We start from the raw sequence: 21257 nt of genomic DNA on the forward strand, positions 1-21257 counted from the left end.
TATTAAATAGTATTTTATTCATTATATATTTTTTAAATTTAATCACATTACAATTATATTTAGTGATATGTCATTGTGATTAAACTTGACAAAGAAATTCTATTAATTACCATACCAAAAAAAAGATTGTTATGCTATATATAGTTATGACATATAATATCTATTGAGTTATTTTTTTCATGATTATTTTTTAAGATATATTGTAGCATTAAAACATATATTTTGTCACTTTGTAGTTTTGGTGAATAAATGGTGATATTAACTTAGTATACCTCAAGTAAAATATAAAAAATTTAAAGTTGATTTTTGTTAGAAGAAAAAATATATATTAAATGAAGAGTAATAATAATAATAATATGTGTACTAAGATATTATACACAAAAATATAACTATTTATTAACAAGGTCAGTCCTTAGGTACTACAAAATTAAATTTTAGGGTCCTATATAAATATTTTAATTATTATAAATATATAATTTTAATATTTTAGTGTTGTGGTAAAAAATTTCAAACTCTTGAGAGCTTCGAAATTCAATACTCCCTAATTACATAATTAAATATTTCTAAACAAAAATGTAAAAGTAAATGTTGGAAGAGATCAATTGTGAAAACTACACTCTCTACAACTATACTAAAAATTATTTTATTACATTTTCTTATTATTTAATATTTTATTTATATACTAATAATTTTTTTTTTATAATTTTGGGGCCTGAGTGTGCAGGGATTCGAGGCGCACGTCTGACTCGTCTTTAGGGTCGATCTAATTTTTTTCTTAAAACGGTAACATCATTGTATGTAATATTTAAATGCACATATCACTACTCGTTAGATTGATCTAACAATCTAACAAGAAAGGGATTGGAATTCTCATGGATAGCCCATTGTATGGTTTTAATGCAGTGCATCTCCTCTATATTACTACTCTTCTTCTGCCATGAATCATGTGCTTGCATTCAATATTCATTATCAAATATATAGCTCTCTTTATTATTTCTCTGTTGGTTTAATTTCTTTTTCTTCTTCTTAATAGTAATAAATCACTAAAAAAGATAAAACCTTTAAGGAAGAGGAGGGACCAAACACACTAATGAGGTCATCACTTTTTTTTAAAAAAACATTTTTTTTAGTTATTATATAAAAAGATCTCAAGCATGCATGATTGGTGACACAATGTGAATATTTTTCTATATATTTATATGGGAATAGATTTTGTCTCGTATGCATTTTGTGATTTCCATAACTATTGAATTAAAATTAAGTTGATCTTAAAATATATATCAAACCGAGATTAGAGTAGATACCTTAACCAAACTACATTAAACAAAATTTATAGTACATATATATCAAAATATTGCATTCTAATTTCTTTGAAAAAAAAAACAAAAATTCATTCCTATATATAATTGTGATACAGTAGAAATCAATTAAATTATATTCTAATGGAGAGATTATAACTAAATATAAATATACTAAAAAAAATTTAAACACAAAAAAGTATCAAATGTTATAATAATAACAATAAATAATCTTTAATCATAGTAACTATCTCAAAATCAATTGATAAAACTAATTAGTAATGAATAGAGTTATCTATATTGTTATATATATAACTCAATATTTTTATATTCGATCCATGTGGGATAATATTATCCAATAAATATTATATATATCATAATAAAATTATTTTTAAATAAATATAATATTTATACATGTATTACAATTTGAAATAAAATTACTAATTCTACCTAAATAAATTTATAAACTATATATGTATTTCTTTTTTTAAGATATAATTATTTTTATGTAGAGGTATATTTTTTTAATGCATATAATTTAAAAAATGTATAATAAATTATAAGAAATTATATTCTTATTTAATTCAAGTTCAGACTTAATTATTTTTATAATAAATTAGAAGTTGCTTTTAATAGAATATTTTTAAATAAAATTTTTATCGTGTATAAATATATAAATATATAAGTGTAAGAAAGAGTGTGAGTGTTTGTTAATTATGTATATGACATAAGAAGACAAAAGAAGAATAAGAAAAAATGAGGAGTAGGAGAGTCCAAATTCAGTTTGTTGTCTCAAAACAAGTGTGGATTGGGTTGGTATGAAATGGTTTTTGATTGGTTGCAACTTGTCTCATTTCCAAATACTAATAAGTAATAAGTCCATAACCAAAGTTATTGAGGGGTTATATATATATCCAACTCTCTTCTTCATCATCTCTCTTACATAGTGACATACATAAAAATAACAATAATAAGTATGTTTATGTAATGAATTCATCAAACCCTATAATTATATAATTTTTGTACATATAAAATCATAGATGAATATAATCCTAGTTATTCATCATGATTGAAGATGAATAATAATTGCATAAGAAGTGGAAAGTTTACACTACACCCTCCTAAATTTTTTCATATTCCGTAATCTATAGTGTTAAAAATAAGCTTTAAATATTTTATTACATTATAATTATATTTTTTTATACGTATGATAAGAAGTTGTTTGAATTTTATTTTTAACATTCTGTAAATATAAATATTTTAGAATTTTTTAAATATTTATAAATAATTTCAACATAAACAATTATAAAAAAATTAAAAAAAACTTTACTAAATGCTAAAATAAATAGAGAATCTAACACACATTTATTATAAGAAGTGTACTTCTCCCACCTCACCTCACCCCACCCCCCACTTAAAGCGGAAAGTGACTATTCATGTTGCGGTTTATATGGGAGAGATCCCTCTTCTACTCTATATAATAAATAATATATCACCATATATTAATATACATACATATTTATATAATGATATTTCTCTTAAAATACATATAATATAATATAAGATGTTTTATTGTTTTTTTTCTAAAAAAAAATAATTAATTTAAAGAACACCACCAAACAACACACTTCAAAAAAAAAAGACCCCAGGACTAATAGGATCTTTGATTATTCACATCAAACAAAATAAAGTTCTGAATATCTAAATCAAGTTATTAAGAGCATCTTCAATGGTAAAACTTAAGAAGATGTTTGGTAAAGTAGACATATTATATGGTAAAATATTGAGATGTTATACCATTAGAGAGAAGAGAATGTCATTCTAGAAATTTGTATGGAGGCTATGTTGTAGCATCAATGCTATTCATTATTTTTTAATAAAAAATTGAAGCTAAAAAATTATTGTAGCTAAAAATTAGGATATATATTAAATAATAATGTGTGAGATCATAATTATAGTATTTTTAAAGAGTGTTATATATTGGAATGTTTATAGAAGTAATAGTGCTAAAAATGATATGGAAGAGAAATAAAATAAAATATTATATTTTTAAATGATTTGTAAATTTATAGAATCCTTAAAAGAATGCTACCATTGGAGATGCTAGGGTGTGCAGAAAGTCATCCAATCCAATCCCAACCGACCGATCCAATCCCAACCGATCCAATAGAATCGGATCGGATGCAAATTTTAAAAATCCAATTAGATCGGATCGGATGCAAATTTTAAAAATCCAATTAGATCGGATCGGATGATGGATGAGACATCCGATCCAATGGATAACCGAATCGATCCAATCCAATATCATCCAATGTCCATCCAATCATATTTAATATTTATAATTTTATATATTTAATTATTTTGTTTTTAAAAAAAAATACATTAATTATTAATAAGTTTTACTGTGCACCTGCACAGATTGATTTAATATTTTAATATAATATTTGCATTTGATGTATTGGACTTGTTTATTAAGACTTTTGCTTATTGAGTTAGATTTTTGTTATATTTTTATTATGAGATTATGAAAATTAGGTTGAATTTGGACTAAATTATTGTTTATTATTGGATTATTAGGTTTTAAATTATGTTTTTTCATATATTTTTTTTTTCTTTTGAATGAAACAAGCCTAAATAGTGGCTAAAATGGATTGGATTCATCCATTGGATCTATTGGATCGATCCAATCCAATCCAATAAAAAAACCAGTTAAAGCATCCAATAGATGGAACCGATTTAATCCAATACATATATCGGATCGGATGACTCAATTCAATTGGATTGGATCGGATGGCATCCAATATCCAATAAATAATTGAATTGGATCGAATGAGTCCAAATCTATTAGATGTGATCCAATAAACACCCCTAAGAGATGCTCTAACATTACTAATAATAGTAGTTAACACATGTCTTATTATTTTAATCACTATTAATGCATTAAGTTGAATTTTGTAAAGGGTAACCTTATAATTAGTGGAGATCTCTTTTTTTGTTTTTTCTTTAGTAATTTGAAATATAAAATTCACAAATATTATGTTAGACACGCTTATAAATATCCAAATAAGTATACAAGTAACAAACTTTTTGAATTTTAATTTCAATATTCTAAATTATTTAGAATTTCTTAAAAATTTATAACAAGTCCTTGTAACTACATCATGATGTCATATATGGCCATATTCATAAAAAACATGAACTTGCAACTTATTTGTGTACCAAAAATACTACAACTACTTGTAGAGATAGTGATCAAAAACAATAATTACCCAATTTTTTTTTTTCACACATATATATTTATAGGAAATTTTTTAGGTGTTGTAAAGACAAAATTATATCCTATTTCTTTTTATATAACATTGTGTATTATAGTTATATTAGAAATTCTGTTTGTTTTGAAGAATATAAAAATAATTTATTGTGTTGAAGAATAGGATTAGTTTAAGTAATTAATTTTTTATTTTTTATTTAAATATATTAATAAAAAAATGTGAGGTACTTACGAAATTTATAGAAATATAACTTAGATATTATTATTATAAAATATTAAATTTAAATATTTATCTATAATTATGAGTTACACTTTAATATTTACGCTGCAATATATTCAAAATACTATTATAAAATTATTAGAATTCATTGTTTTTTTTTTTTAAAAAAAAATATGATTATGAAATTATTAGAATTCATTTTTTTTTATTATGAAATTACTAGCATTCATTGTTTAGACCTTGATGGTATGAACATTACTAATAGTGGAAAAATTTATAGTACATTTTCTAAAAAGGGGTGTTTTGGGTGTTAATGGAGCTTTTTAATTTAATTTTTTTCATTTTATATGAGCTTGCATATTGTAGATTTTTTTAAAAAATATACAAATGCAACTTTATTTAGAAAATGCATTGTGTTTTTTTCTTAATTAATAAATATTGTATTGTACTTTTCGTGTTACTTGTGCCGTGCCATGCTCAAGTATTTATTTTTGTATCGTATCATACTAATATATAGCATCGTATTGCGTTGTATCTAAACTCATATTTTTCTATACCTGATCGTGCATGCTCGTGCCTTTTGAGTTCGTACTAGATTTATGCCGTGTCAAATAAGGGTGGAAATTCGTGTTCGTGGGTCGTAGTCGTGTCGTGTCTGAGACACATATATGACAGGTATATACTCAATTCGAATACGACTAGTGTAACCCATTTATAAGTATATATTTTGTTTAAATATATCAACTAATAACACATTTATGATATATTCAACAAGTTTATGACTTAATCATGACTTGTTAAAGTACTAAAATAACTTTAAATGGATCATTAACGAGTCAGTCTCGTATGAGCCGTATCAACCCGAACACAGTCCAACACATTTAAGACAAACTCAAACCCAATAGCTCTCGTGCGAATTTCAAATCGTATTATCGTGTCTAATCAATTTTACCGATCGATTCTAGTGTCAAAAAAACCCGAGTGTATATTTAGAGCAGTAGATAGAAGAATAAAGAAGTTTGAATGAGAATTGATGGAGTGGTGGCTGAGTGGCAGTGAGAGAGGAGCAGGGCAGGGGGGGCCGTGTGCTGCTGCTGTTGCAGCTGTTGCTGTTGTTGCTGTACGTAGCTGTGGTTGTTCTGATACAGTTGTGCCTATTTTCTTGTCCATTGTGATGAGTCCCACGTGGCAACTTCAATCTGATTGGAGCCTTAAACCTCGGCCCACGTGGCACCATCAACTGTCTCCCTCTTCCTTTGATTATGACCCCTCACATCATCATCTCTCTCTCTCTGCTCCCACTTTTCTCATTCTTAATTTAATACTCCATCCCACTACCACCACCACTACTCTACTCCAATCAACCCTTCCTTTTATTAATTTTTTTTTTTTGAAAGAACCCTTCCTTTTATTATTACTTTTCATATTACTAATTAGTAATTTTTTTTTTTTAAACTTTGACATATACCAAATCATACTCTTTGAATTTTTTTGGCTGTTAAAATTTTTTCCCTAATTATTGAGATTGTTAGATTTAAGGACTTTTGTCTAATCTCATTCAATTTTACTATTTCAGTGATTGTTTATGTACTAAATCATACTCTTCACACTTTGATATCTACCAAATCATGTCCTTCAAATTTTAATATATACTAAATCATGTTCCCTAAACTTTCATCCATGTTAAATTTTTTTTACTAAAATTAGATAAAAGTCCTTAAATCTAACAATCTTAATAGTTCAGGAGAAATTTTTAACGGCCAAAAAAGTTCAGATAGCATGATTTAGTACATGTGAAAGTTCGAGAGAAAAAATTACTAATTAACTTTTTTTTTTTAATTTACTATAAAGGTGTTTGTTAATTAGCTTTTTTTTTTTTTTTAATTTACTATAAAGGTGTTTGTTAATGTTTTTATTTTTTAATTTTTTACTCACAAAATAAATTTATGTTGTTAAAAAATATAAATATGTTATATAAACACTTTTGTTTTTTAATTTTAAGAAATAACTTTTATTTTTTGATTTTATATAAGTTGGGTTCATGTTTGGATCTAGAGTCGGGGTCGTGGTCCGAGTCTTGGACTGGGGCGAGGTTGGAGTCTGGGTCTCAAAGTCCAAGTTCAGATTGAAATCTAAAATATTAATTAAGAAAAAAAACTGTTTAAAAAAATTAAAAGTGATTTTTTTTGTTTTCAAAATTTTTTAAATTTTGATTCTTAATTAAAGAATTAAAAAGTAAAAACTATTTTATCAAACGTGTTTTTAGAAAATATTTTCACTTTTTTAATTAAAAAAAAATAAAAAACTGATTAAAAAAGTTTTACCAAACGCACCATATGTTAACCCTATGTTTGATGGAAGAGAAGTAAAGTGGATTTAATTGTCCAAAAATATATTTATAACATCGTCCTGGTAAATTTTTGAAAAATTTAAAATAATTTATAGTGTCAAAAATAAATTTAAATTTTTTTAAATTCGTGTGGTAAATTAAAATATCAAGAAGTACTCTATTATTGTATGGTAAAAAAAATTACGTGTTTGATATTATAACTATAACAAATATCATCATAATAAAATCATAATAAAAACTAGAAAAATATTCCAGCAACAATTTTCGGACATGAAAGTTGAAAAAGAGATTGAAATAGGTGATTGATGGTAGCATATATTTATTTGGTTAGGAAAAAAAAGTTTGTACTAGAAGAAAAAAAATGAGAGGATCTCACCAAAATATTTAAATTTTATTTTTACTACTATAAATTATTTAAAATTTTTAAAAAATTTATTGATGATCTTAAATAATAATTACAACATACACCATTATAAAAAAATTAGACTAAATATTTCTCCAAAATACCAAAAAATAATAAAAAAAAAAAATAAGGCAATTCTACAATGTACCCCTTAAAAGAGATGCACTAATGCACTCTCTAGTTGTTTCAACATCTAGAATAATTTTTTAGTCTATTTTTTTCATATTCATATTCATATTCATATACGTTATAGTTATTTAAGATATCGTATAAAATTTTGACAAATTCAGAATAATTTACAATAAAAAAAATAGTGTTCAAACAATGTATTTCACACGTGTATAAAATAAAATAGTCACGCGTGCAACACACTGTTTGAATTCTTTTTTCAGCGTGTTAAATTTTTTTAAATTTCTTAAAATCTTACATGATGTCTTAAATAATTATAACTTACATGACCATGAGAAAAATTTTGACTAAAAAATTACTTTGAATACCAAAACAGATAGGATGCATTATAGAATTTTTCACAAAAATATACCAAAATAATTTTAGAAAATTCTACAATGCACTCCTTAAAAAGGGTACACCAATGTACTCATATTTGTTTCGGCATCCAGGAGAATTTTTTAGTCCAACTTTTTTCATGGTTGTCTATGTCCTAGTTATTTAAGACATCCTACAATATTTTAAGAAATTCAAAAAAATAAAATAAAATAACACGCTGAAAATATGGTTCAAACAGTCTATTTCACACGTGTATAAAATAATAGAGTCACATATGCAATAAATTGTTTAAATCCTATTTCATTTCTAAAAATTTTGACATGTCTTAAATAACTACAATATTTATGACTATGAAAAAAAATCTCTCAATATCAAAATAAATAAGGGTATGTCGGTAGACCCCATTTAAAGGTGTATTGTAAAACAGTATTGCTATTGGGCATTAGCAGTGTCTAACACCTTCTATAAGTGATGTCCCACAATTAGTTAGTGATATTTCTTAAAAGTTATTTTTATTAATTATATGAGATTCAATATTTATTTACACTAATAATAGTTAACAATGGAGAAATACTAAAGGGCACTAGTGGTGTTTAGCACTTTCTTATGTGTCAGTATCGCTATTGGTCCAATTAAGTATCGGGTCTCACATAGTTCAATATAATAGTTTTTAGGGAGTATTATTAGTCAACCACAACATGACATGTCGAGAAGATACTAGACATCACTGGTACCTAATAACAATACTCTTAATAATAGTATAACATCAAAAATAATACTAATACCCTTTAACAATTCTCATTATAAAATCACCCAATAACTTTTGTAGGAGTTACCAAATATTTTTACCACAAATATCTATATACATATAACTTTAGAGAGTGGATAAACTTAAACACATTTGCATTATTATTATTATTATTATTATTATTATTATTATTAGCTGTACACATTTATTATGCTAATTAATTATCTCTGCCACCCTTACCTTACCCTGATTTTATTATGACTCTTCCAGTCTTTCTTTCTCTGCTTTTTTCTGCACACACACACACACAAAGAAAAAAAAAACTTCTAATCTTTTTTATTTTATTATTAATAATTTCTTCATAAATTACAATTATTACACAAGTAAAAAAAAATATTTATTTCTATTTTTAATTTTTTTAGATAGTGATGGTCCATGGATAGATAAATAGTAGTGCAAAAACTCACACAGAGAAACTCAGTAAAGTATTGGACTCAATGAATGATTGAAATGAGAGAATTGGTTAGTTTTTTTTTTCTTCTTCTTTCTTATTATATATTTTTTTTTTTTGACTGTAAAAAAAAAGTGTAAAGAAAGAAAAAAGATGAATGGGATTGATTCGTGAAGAACTGCTTCAAGGGATTGGTGGAAGGTTTGGTTTTTACTCTGCAACCCTTTTCTTTATTTTTTTAATTATTATTATTATTATTAATATTAATTTTAAATAATAATATTAAAATATATATATATGTATGAATGAATTCATATACATCCATTTATCTATCTAAGCTATATCTTTCATATTCTATCTATTGGGGTTTGGTTGTTATCCACTTATTATTATTATAATTATTACAAAGAAATAATATTTTAAAAATAAGAAAAGGCTGTGTTGTTTTTCTCTTTATTATTGTTATTTTATTTATTTTATCTAATTATTGATTGAGTGTTGTGATTCTTGAATTATTCATTTGATTTGAGTTTGTTATTTGGTGAATTTTGTGGATTTTATCTACTCTCTCTTGGTAATTTTTTTTGGGTAGCTTTTGTTGGAAGAGAATAAGAAGATGAAGATAGATCAAAAGTTTAAATCTCTATCTTTTAATGTAAATAAATAAATAAAAAATTCTCACTAATTTTTTTTAATTGAAGACTAAAGACTAGAGATATCATTAATAAATGATTTTAATCACAATATATTTCAAAATAGAAAATTAATCTTTAAGTTTTCTTTGAATTACGTTTTTAAATTTTATTTCAGTCCATAAAAAACTACGATCATGGAGAAATTAATATTTGGGGGAGTGATCTTGCTAAGTCAACACTAATGTTGAGCAGTTCTTAACAATGTTCGAACCTACTAACAGAAAGAAAGAGCTTTAGTTCCGACATGAGCAAGGTTCTCTTCACTAAATACTTCTTTTAGCTTTACTTCATTTTCTTCTATCTTGTTCCTGATCCAAAACAATGTTTTTAGAACTATTGTGGTATACAAGATTTTTATTTAAATATTGAATCAATGCCTTTCAATATTTAAATTTCTTTTAGTCTTCTTTTAATTTCTATAATTTCTTTGAACGCTTCTGTAGTAACCATAAATTATATTTCTATAGTAGATAAGGCTACTACTAATCACAACTGAGATTTCTAACTAATGCAACAAGTGTTTAATTGAAGTTTAGCTCCACTTTAAGGTAGTTTTCAAATACCTTGAAAGCTATTTCAATCATTTTCAGTGTTCTTCACCTGAATTTAACATGTATTAGCTGAATGTGCTAACAATATGTACAAAATCAGGTTTAGTATTGATCATTGCATACATAATACTTCTAATTGCTTTAACATAAGAAATATCTTTCATTTTCTTCCTTTCGATATCAATCTTTGGGAATTGATTAGTAGAGAATATAAAGTATTCAACTAGAGGAATTTGAACTTTTTTAGACATTTTCACGATATTTAAACATAAGATTATTAAATTTTATCTCATGTGACTAATAAAATATTGATATGATTGATAAGTTGATGTGTCATCGGGCCCAACCTTAGTTCACGAGCCCCTGAAAATTTTCTTTCTTTAAAATTACACATTTATTTTTATTGATTTTAAAAAATATCATATTTTTTTTTTTCTAAATAAGAGCCCTAAATATTATTTTTATCTTATGACCTATAAAATTTTACAACCGACCTTGTATGACTTACAAAATTTTAAATTATGCACATATAGCACTAATATAGCAATAACATGTAAATTATATTAAAATTCTGTTACTTATACGAAATAAAATTTAACAAAAGTCTTATACTTAATTCGCGAGAAATACTTAAAAACTGTAATTTTTTTAATCGAATTTTAAAATTTTAAGAAGCAAGATTAGGTAATTATGTTATTATGAAGTGATAGTTGGAAAGTGTTAATATATATAATAAGAAAACTTTGCCTCATGTGTTGTCCAATTAGAATAGAGAATCAAAATAAAGTCAAAAAATATTGATAGAGAAAGAAATAAATAAGATGGAAAAAGATGAAAGAAATAGTATGGAGCATTTCTGGCTTTGTATGTGGGGAAAAAAATGCCTTATATCCAAAAAGGTCTAAGTTCTCTGTTTCATCAACAGACACTCAAATCATGTTGAACAACTTGTTTAAACAGAAAATTTTGATGCTTTTTTCTTTTTTCTATTACTAAATAAATAAAATAAATAAAAATAACAATAAGGTTACAACAGTAATGGAGATTCTTTTGTCAGTCCACATAGACTTTTGATGACGTTTTAATTTTCATCATTTTTGTACTTGCACACAATATTATCAATAGTTGTATGTAAGTGTAATCAATCTTATTAAAATAATCCAATAATAATAATGTTTTTGGAAATTATTATTATTATTATTATTATTATTATTATTATTATTATTATTATTATTATTACTACTACAGCTTTTTCTACCTAAAGAAAGAGTACTTGTTGTTATTTCTTCTAGAAGAGAACACTTCTTCTTCTATTCTCTTCTATATATGTTATTTGTTGTCATTATTTTAATATAATTAACTAATGTTGTTTTTCCATATAAGGATTTGCTTTATGTACTTTTTCTCTTTAATCAATCTAATTAATCAATGATTAGAGTAATCATTGTTATTTTGTTCTTTTTAGAAACAAAATCTTGTATTTCTTTTTTAATGATTAATCATATAGTTAGAATTATAAGATATATAGGATTTTATGTCAAAGTTAATTAAGAGGAGTTCATAAATTTTATATATTTTATTTTGGGGTCTTTTCAATATTATACCTAAAATTGATTTTATTTATAAAAATACCTTTAAGAAAATTATTTGCACAAATACCGATTGCCACGTCAGCATAAATACCGAAATATAAAATAATTACCGAAAATTGAAAAAAATAAAAAAATCTCGCTTCCAGAAATTTCAGTGTTTTGCAAATTTTAAAAAAAGCAACCTTTTGGTTGCTTTTGATGTAAATAATATATCAATTAGTTACTTTTTATTAGAAAAAAATTAATTCAAGATAATTTTTTTCTCATACACATTTGGTTCCTTATTTTGATCAGACAACTTTAAAATTAATATACACAATAATTTTCATATTGTAACTAATTCTATTATGTTTTAGATACTATTTGGTAACTTTATAAGTTTTTTTATTAACATATTAAATTCTTTTTATTAAATAAATTTATTATTAGTATACTATATTTTAACTTTTAAATACAAAATAACAAAAGACTTTAAGTTAAGTTATGATGTTACTTGATATGTTAAAGTTTATTAAATTTTAAATATTATTATTTTTTGTTACAAAATATAAAAAAGGAATAAAAAAGTTTCTTTTAACACTGATCGTCCTTTTTCGGAGTCACTAAAATGTAAGAGAGATATCTAAGTGTTAGAGGAAAAATAAAAAAAACTAAGAGAAATAATAAATTTAGAGAAAAAGAATAATAAAAAAATAATAATAAATGAAGAAGATTTTTTCAAAAAAACAAATTAATAAATAAATGAAGAAGATAATAATGTTAGAAAAAGAAAAAGTAAACAAAAAGGAAAAAAAAAAGTAAAAAGATAAATATTGGAGGAGACTTATAATTTCTTGTTTACATTTTAAATTATAGTGTGTTGTTTTGTTGTTTAAGAAACCTTAGTCTAACTTTTAATTTTAGTCATTTTTTTTTGTAGCAGAAAAATATATGCTTCCAACATGTCAAAATGATCACTTTAAAAAATAGATTATAATAGTGTAATTTTTGTGTCCAAATAATAAATTGCGTGGCTGAAAAAACTTTTGAAATAAAAAAAAATAAAGAAAGTGAGAATAATAACAATTTGTGTCGTTTATTCACATAATTTTTTTTTTAAAAAAAAAAATCTGATTGTATATCAACTAGGAGAGTCAATAAAATGTAAAAGAAAAACATATGGTTAATTTTTAATTTTAGTAGGCGTGTAGCGGTATTTAAAACAATAAAATTGTCTAAGAAAATTTCATAAATAATTTACAATTCACGTTGATACATATAATTATTTTTTTCTAAAACTACTAATTAGATTAAAAAACAAAAAAGAATGTAAAATAATAATAAAAAAGAATAGAATGTAAAAAAAAAAATATATTTGATCAACCTAGTTTACTGTTATTTTGAAAAAAATAAGATTTTTATTAAAAAAAAAAAAAAGCTACTGTCTAGAAAAAGAAAAAAAAAACTAGCATGTAGGCAGAGTTTAGGAGAGAGAAGCAATAAATATACATTGGTATACCTATCAAAAAGAAATACCTAAATTGTGAGTATTAAAATAGGTAAGGGTAAATTCTTAAATAATTTAATAATAATAGTTGTTGGTGCAAATATTTCTTTTATTTTTTCTACACATTAGCAATGTGAGATTTTTATTTTTTCTCAAGGTGGTAGTTATTTTATTTACTTACTATCTTAGATAACTCGATCATAAGCGATTTTTTTTTTCTCACTATATCTCTTATCACAAGTGATTTTTTTACTCTACCTTTTGGATTTTTGATGGCTTGTTTTTTGGCTCACTATCTTTGAAGTACATGTGACATTTTTGGGCTCTACTTTTTTTAGGATCGAGTTTTTGGGATTTGGTGTTTTCTTTTATTTTTTGGGTCAGTTGGGATAAGATGTATGAGATTTTATCTCAAAATTAATTGACTATGATAGTATTAGTTCATAGATCTTATATATTTTATTATTTTTCTACACATTAACAATGTAAGATTGTCTAACACAAATTTACCAATATTATTATGTGATACAATTACCAAGCCCAACATACATGACTTTTTCAAGTATATCGCTATTCAATTCAAAAGTTTGATCAACTTTCTTAAATTGAAAACAAATAGTAGGAAACCTAGCCGACTAGGTTTTTGACTAAATATTTCTTTATTGCTATATCTAAGTAGAAATGTCTTTTATTGGAGAATTTTATAGTACGGTAGAAATTAAGTGATTTTTATTATTGTTACACAAAGAAACTATAGTTTAAATATGTTTTACCTAACAACATACATTATAGTTTTAAGATAATCTTTAATAGGACAATATTTATAGTTACGAAAAGTATACAGTATGTACATTATTTTAAAACATTACTTTTTTATTTTTTTTTCTTTCATCTATATATAAGATTTGGTACTTTTTTTTATAAAAAGTACTCTAATAGTTCACAAGTTTAAAAAGTATCCACTATGATCTCACATATATATATAGCATTAAATTAGTCATTATTACTTAGTATATATAAAAACTTAGATTACATTATACATGTGACAAGACCACTTTAATAAGCAATTTCTATCGAAGATGTTCTAAGAGCATCTCTAATAAAATCAACTAAATATAGTTGTCCAATTAAACTCACTTGATCCACTTTTATTTTTTAGTCAATCACGATCTTTCTTTTATTTTTTTAATAAAAAACATGAAAGAGCATTGGTGTTTTATGTGAAATCTTTTTATTATCTCTCTCTTCCCGAATAATATAGTATGACCTACTATTTTTTGGTCAACTACATGGGCTACACCTATTAGATGACGTTTGGTTGGAGGTAATAAAATGGAATGGAATAGAAATGAATTAATTTTCATTTCATTCATTTATTTGGTTGCATTTTAAAGTATTAAATTGATATTCTAATATAATGCTCTTTCTACCATTTTAGTAGAATGACTATTCTTTTTTATTTTTTTTTTTTGAAGGAAAATTACTATTCCATTTTGAAAAGGAAGGAAAGACCATTCCAATATAACAAGAGAAAAAATTTAATAATTTTTTTATCAATTTTTTTTATGCATTTTAAATTTTATTACATTCCATTCCTATTCTTATTTCCATTCTTATATTTTTATTCATCTCAACCAAACACCACCTTAGAGTTGGCCTAAGAGACATTAAAGTATGTTTTAAAACATTTCAAATAATTTATGGTGCTAAAATTAGAGTTTTAATAGTAAGTTGTATGTGGTATGTGTTTTTAATTTTTTTTTTCCAATATAATGTTAAACAAACTGTTTGAACACTTATTTTAATATCATAAACTATTTAAAATTTCTCAAATTTTTATATTTTATAGGGAATGAGTTTTGTCTCTTTTTAAAAAATTATATTGCTTTGTTATGTACTATAAATTTTATTTTATACTCTTTAATTAAGGTGGAATGTACTCTAAGCTCGGTATGAAGTGCTTTGACTTCTAACTGTTAGATCAACTCAAATTTGATCTAATACCTTTACACAACTACTACCTACATTCTTATGGAGTGTTTGTTATATAAGTTAAACTTTGAAAGAGTCAAATTTAACAGTAATTAAACTTAAATTAAGAGAATATGAAACTCAAATAGTGTCGGAGGAGGTTAACACTTAACATTACAATCAATTAAACAAGTTGGAGTCACTTGAAAATACAAATTCCTAAATCATTAAAATTTAATTTACCAAACAAACCAATTGAGTTTGACATTTTCATTCCTCATCAAATCTAGCTCCATACTAAACACCCCATTAGTAGTAGAATCTTCTTCTCAAAGTGGTGATAGTTAAAACAAAGCTAAAAAAACAGAGCAATATTATATTATTATAGTAGAAAAAGAAAAGGCAAAGTAAGTACCTTTATTTTATATAACTGCACATATAAATACACATTTTTATATTGAGTAAGAAAAGTGTAATAACAAAAACAGTAACAAATGTAGTTTGCCAAAAATGGGAAAATTCCAAAAGAATTTAAAAACCCTAGACTGTCCCCAACTATTTATAACACCCATAGACTTACAAAAGATCACCTCTGCCTAGTGCCCTGTCCTCTCTTCTATTACTCTATCCTTAAACAAAAAACCCCATGATTCTTCCTCTTCTTCTTCTTTCAAATTCTCAAAACAAAAACTCAGAAATTAGATGAGGCAAGTTAGATCTTCTAATACTAAAGGAATGGTAGAAATTGATCATCATCATCATCAACAACTCCATCTTCATCATCATCATCATAATAATAATCATAATAAAAATAAACTCATAGAAAAAGAAGAAGATCAACCTCATCTTTCTGGTGCTTATATTCGTAGCTTAGTAAAACAACTCACCTCATCATCATCATCACCATCTTCTTCTTCATCATCATCATCTTCAACAATGAATCAAATTCCCATCAACAAAAACAAAAAAGATCCAAACTTTGATAATGATATTAAAACCCCAAATCAAAACCAAAACCAAAACCAACCTCACAAGAAACAAGTTAGGAGAAGACTCCATACCACTAGACCTTACCAAGAAAGGCTTCTTAATATGGCTGAAGCAAGAAGAGAAATTGTCACTGCTCTTAAATTTCATAGAGCTGCCATGAAACAACAACAACAGCAATCTCAACCACCACCACCGCCACCGCCTCCTCCGCCGTCTCCGCCACCGCAAACTCGGGTCAATTCAAACCTCCCCTGTTTTGAAGAACAGAGTAAAAACCCCTTTTACTCATATCTTCCAAATCCATACCCAAACCCTAATCCATATTCATTTTCCCCAATTCAACCCCAATTCAATTTCCCTCTACCCAACCAAACATTGGGACTAAATCTCAATTTCCAAGATTTCAACAACATAGACACAACTCTTTATTACAACAACAACTCAGCTGAGGTTAAGGCCTCAGCCTCAACTACTACTACTTTCTCTGCCTCCACCGTCTCGATGGGAGCAGGAGGAAGTAGTGGTAGTAGTACTAATCCCGGTCCAGTACCGGGATTAGATTTACATGCAGCAATGGATGATGAAGAAATGGCTGAGATCAGATCGATTGGAGAACAACATCAGATGGAGTGGAGTGATACTATGAATTTGGTTACTTCAGCTTGGTGGTTTAAGTTCTTGAGGAGTATGGAGAATGAAAGTAATGATGAGAGTCATGATTATTGTGATGATGGGGTTAATGGGTTTAAGACATTTGATGATGAGGTTATGGAGTTTCCGGCATGGTTGAGCTCTAATGAAGCTGGGTTTGATGATCATCACTGTTATTTCTCCGATGAGTTTTCTCAGGCTCCAGCTTTGCCTTGGTAACAATTTTAAACTAATTATTATTCTTATTATTATTATTTTTGAATTTGTGATATATGTTTTTTAAATAAGAAAAAAAAATAGAACAAATGTTTTATGTTTTTTTTTTAAAACAAAATTATTTAATACAATTACTTGATTAATTTATGAAAAAAAGTTATAATACATGGTAAGTATCTATTTATTTCGATATTGAGGAGACTTTTAGTTTGTTTTTTGATATAATTTAATGAATAATTTTATATTACATCCTTATAATAATCATTTTGCTATATTTTTTTATCTGATTAAGCATCTAATTTTTTTTCTTTATTGTGCTAAAATAAACTAGATTAAATTTTTTTTCTGAATTCTTATTGAAATAAAAAAAAAAATATAGCAAAATGATATTTTAAGGTGTAATAGAATTATAGTCATTAATTTATATCTCAAAAACTCTAAATATTACATAGTGAACAAGTTTAAAGTACAAATGTTTTATGTTGCTTTATCTTTGTTATGTTCTTTACTTTATTCTAAAATCATTTATGTAATTAATTAAATTTCGTTTTCATAATTTGTCACTTTTAAGTGTGACAAAAGCACTAGATCTTTAAAAGGATCATCTTTTATTTTATTTTATTTTGTTTTCTTTTTGGTGTAATTAAAGGATTTTTTGTTGTGTTTTAATAAAGCTCTTTAAAAATGCAAAAATTGTCAAGAAAAGGTGGAAAAGGTTTTGGTGTGCCATCGTCACTATTTGTTATATTTAATTATTTTGGTCCAATTATATATTTTTAAGTAACCCCACAAGAATATTCATTTTTTTTTCTTTATAATAAATTTCAACTCATCAAAGGGTATCATGTCATAAATATTAATAATTGTTATATATATAAAGTTGATATTTTTGATTGTTGGCTCATAAATTTTTCTATACGTAATGATTTTGGTATTATGATTTTGTGATTCACAGCATGGACATTGAAGAAATTGAAGGTATGGATGAAGACTGGTTAGGTTAAGCCTCAAAAAAACAATTTATATGATTTTTTTTTTAATTTTTTTTTGGGGGTTTAGATAATTATTTTGGGTAGTTTTGGAAGAAAAAAAAAAGAGTAAAGAAAGTATTTTGCCTTTTATTTTGAGTTTGAGTTGAGACTACAATAAGGGCTTTTGCCTAGATTGATGTCAAAGAAGGCAAGCCATAGAAAAAAGAGAAGAAGAAAAACAGAAATAATATGATTGAATTGAAAGAAAGTTTTTTTTTAGTTTTTCAGCTTGATCATAAAAGATATATTTTTAATAATAATAATAATAATAATAATAATAATAAGGGATTTTTTTATTATTACTCTTCAAAAAAGTTTTTTTTATATATATTTTTACTGAAATTCACATAGCAATTAACGGAACAATTTAGATTGTAATCCAAATTCATATAGCAACAATTAAGGACAAAATCTATGGTAGTTAGTTTTTAATGGAAGTGGAGGATTTTAATTATTCAACCAGTTTAATGAGTTTTTATTTATAAAAATATAGATTACTGATGTTTTTATTTATTTTTTGGTTTTAATTTTGTTATTATTTTTTTATTATTATTTGTATGTCGTTTTTATATGTTACCGTAAAATTGTAATTGAAAAAATAAAAAATCATAAAATTGAAAAAAAAAATTGTAAAAATATTAAAAAAATTATCTAACTGTAAAAAAGGATAAAAAATACCAAAAAATAATACTTTGTCTAAATTTTTAGAAAGTTTCATTAAGCTCAATCAATCAGGATCCAATTATGAATTTTTAGAATAGGTAGGTGAGAAATTGCAAATCGGTTCTTTTACTCTAATAACTGCAGTCTTTAGCTTTAAATACAAATAATAATAATAATAATAATAATAATAATAATAATAATAATAATAATAATAATAATAATAATAAATACTTTGGTGGTTTTGGTATGTCTCCCACAGATTTATTGACAGGCAGAAATCCGTGAAAATAATTGTTTTGTTTGGAATAATATGAATTGAATCTTATATATTTTAAAAAAAATGAAAAATGAAGTATTTTTTATTTTAATTATTAATATTTTTATTATATAATAATAAAAATTGGAGATAATGGGTATCTGAAACTAAATGAATAGTCAAGAGATTTAGATAGACTAGATTGAATACTGCCTAACTGCATATTTGTCATTGTATTCAAATATAGGGAACACTATTTCTAATTTTGCAGGCTAATTATAATATTAATTAATACACAGAAAAATATACCAATTTATTGTTATTATTATTATTATTATAACAAATAATGAATAATTAAGTTATTGTAGTCTCACTGAATTACATGATTTCTTCTTCTATTTTCTTTTTATTTATTCTAATGATATGAAATTTTGATGGAGTGAAAACACATTAAAAATTAAAATATGGGGTTTTCTTAATTAGGTAGCTAATTTATTAATTTTTTATTTTCTTTTACTAATTGTTGACGTGATTTTTAATCAACCCACGCAGAGTCGTAATAAATGAAATTTAAACTAAAATTGTAATAATAAATGTAATTAATGATATCGAAATTTGCAATAAATATAATGAAAGACAGCGAAATTTAAAGAGGTTCAGCCCCAGATGTAGGTAATAGCCTACTCTCTTTTATATTTTATTGATCAGAGTTACAAAAGTCAATAACAGGTTCCTAAATGCAAAGAATAACATAGTGTTTTTTTTTTCTTCTTTAAGTGCTCAAAATTGCGGACCCCCTTCCCAGGCTATAGGGAAAAAGGTCGATGCTTTTCACTTCAGGAGATGCGACCAATGCGGAGCTATCTCAACTGTCTCCTTGATTTTCGGAGGTAGTTGAAATCTGATTTTTATGATAATATCCTGTTATTTTTCGTGGGTTTATAACTATCTTTGAGCTTCTTGTGGGATTTGAACATTTGATAACTAGTCATTGACGATGAGCGTCTCCCAAGGTGTGACACGGTCGTTGACCACCTTCGGGAATAGAAGCTAACACTTGGGGGTGACACCCCTGAGACCCAACCTGAGGGGGGCGTCAATTGTCATCTCGGGGTGACCCCCCGAGACCCCTTGTATGTTGTGGGTAGTCATAGTGTTGTGTGAATAATGTCCTCATTTACCTTTGAGAATGTCCTTAAATCTATGGTGGGGGTAGTTTCATCTACCCCCATAGACTAACTTGGCATGTAGGTGTGTGGTGATTGTTCATTGTTAGTCCATCGTTTTTTATTCTTGGAGACGCCCACCTTACTCAAGCTAGGGGTAAAGGTAACTGTCTGACTTCTATTCTAATAGTCATGATCACCGTATAACGGTCACCCCAACAGTCATGACTTTACATATTCTCCATTAATTCAGTATCGATATTTTCGTACCACGTGTCATTACTCTTGCCACATCATCATTAAATTTGAGTAAACACTAATATAATATATAAAAATACAAAAAGAAAAAGAAAAGTATAAGGGGTTTATTAAAGCCCAACAAACTCATGTAGCTCAAAAAATATAAGAGAAGAGGAAATTACACTCTATACCTTTTTTATATTGTCCTCTTTCATTTTTACCTTCTTTTTTAAAGTTTATCATTTCTACCTCTTTTTTTAAACATTGTACCAATTTTACTCCTGTCACTTCAAGATACTCTCCATGTGACTCTCTTATGTCAGGGTATTTTGGGTACAATACATATAAAAAGAGGTATGTTTCAAATAAATATAAAATTAGAGGCAAAGTTAGTTAATTGATTAATAAAAGAGGCATTTTTCAACTTACCTCATAAGAGAAATAGAAAATTAAGAAATTAAAAAAAATGTTGCTATATCCAAAAAAAGAAAATTAGAAAGA

General features: G+C 25.5%; 1 protein-coding gene and 1 long non-coding RNA gene across 2 annotated transcripts; both read left to right on the forward strand.

Moving 5' to 3' along the window:
* The first annotated feature begins 8433 nt into the window (after window positions 1-8433).
* On the forward strand, window positions 8434-20840 carry LOC133032801 (uncharacterized). The gene is made up of 2 exons (XR_009685400.1): window positions 8434-9449; window positions 20128-20840. It is a non-coding gene; the product is annotated as an uncharacterized LOC133032801 (long non-coding RNA).
* LOC115709520 (uncharacterized) lies at window positions 15023-18650 on the forward strand. Its single transcript, XM_030637642.2, has 2 exons — window positions 15023-17399; window positions 18356-18650. Exons 1-2 carry the CDS (start codon window positions 16246-16248, stop codon window positions 18402-18404), a joined length of 1203 nt encoding a protein of 400 aa, XP_030493502.2. The 5' UTR covers window positions 15023-16245; the 3' UTR covers window positions 18405-18650.
* Window positions 20841-21257: the final 417 nt, after the last annotated feature.

Source organism: Cannabis sativa, chromosome X, assembly GCF_029168945.1.
Source record: "Cannabis sativa cultivar Pink pepper isolate KNU-18-1 chromosome X, ASM2916894v1, whole genome shotgun sequence".
NCBI classification, from domain to species: Eukaryota; Viridiplantae; Streptophyta; class Magnoliopsida; order Rosales; family Cannabaceae; genus Cannabis; species Cannabis sativa.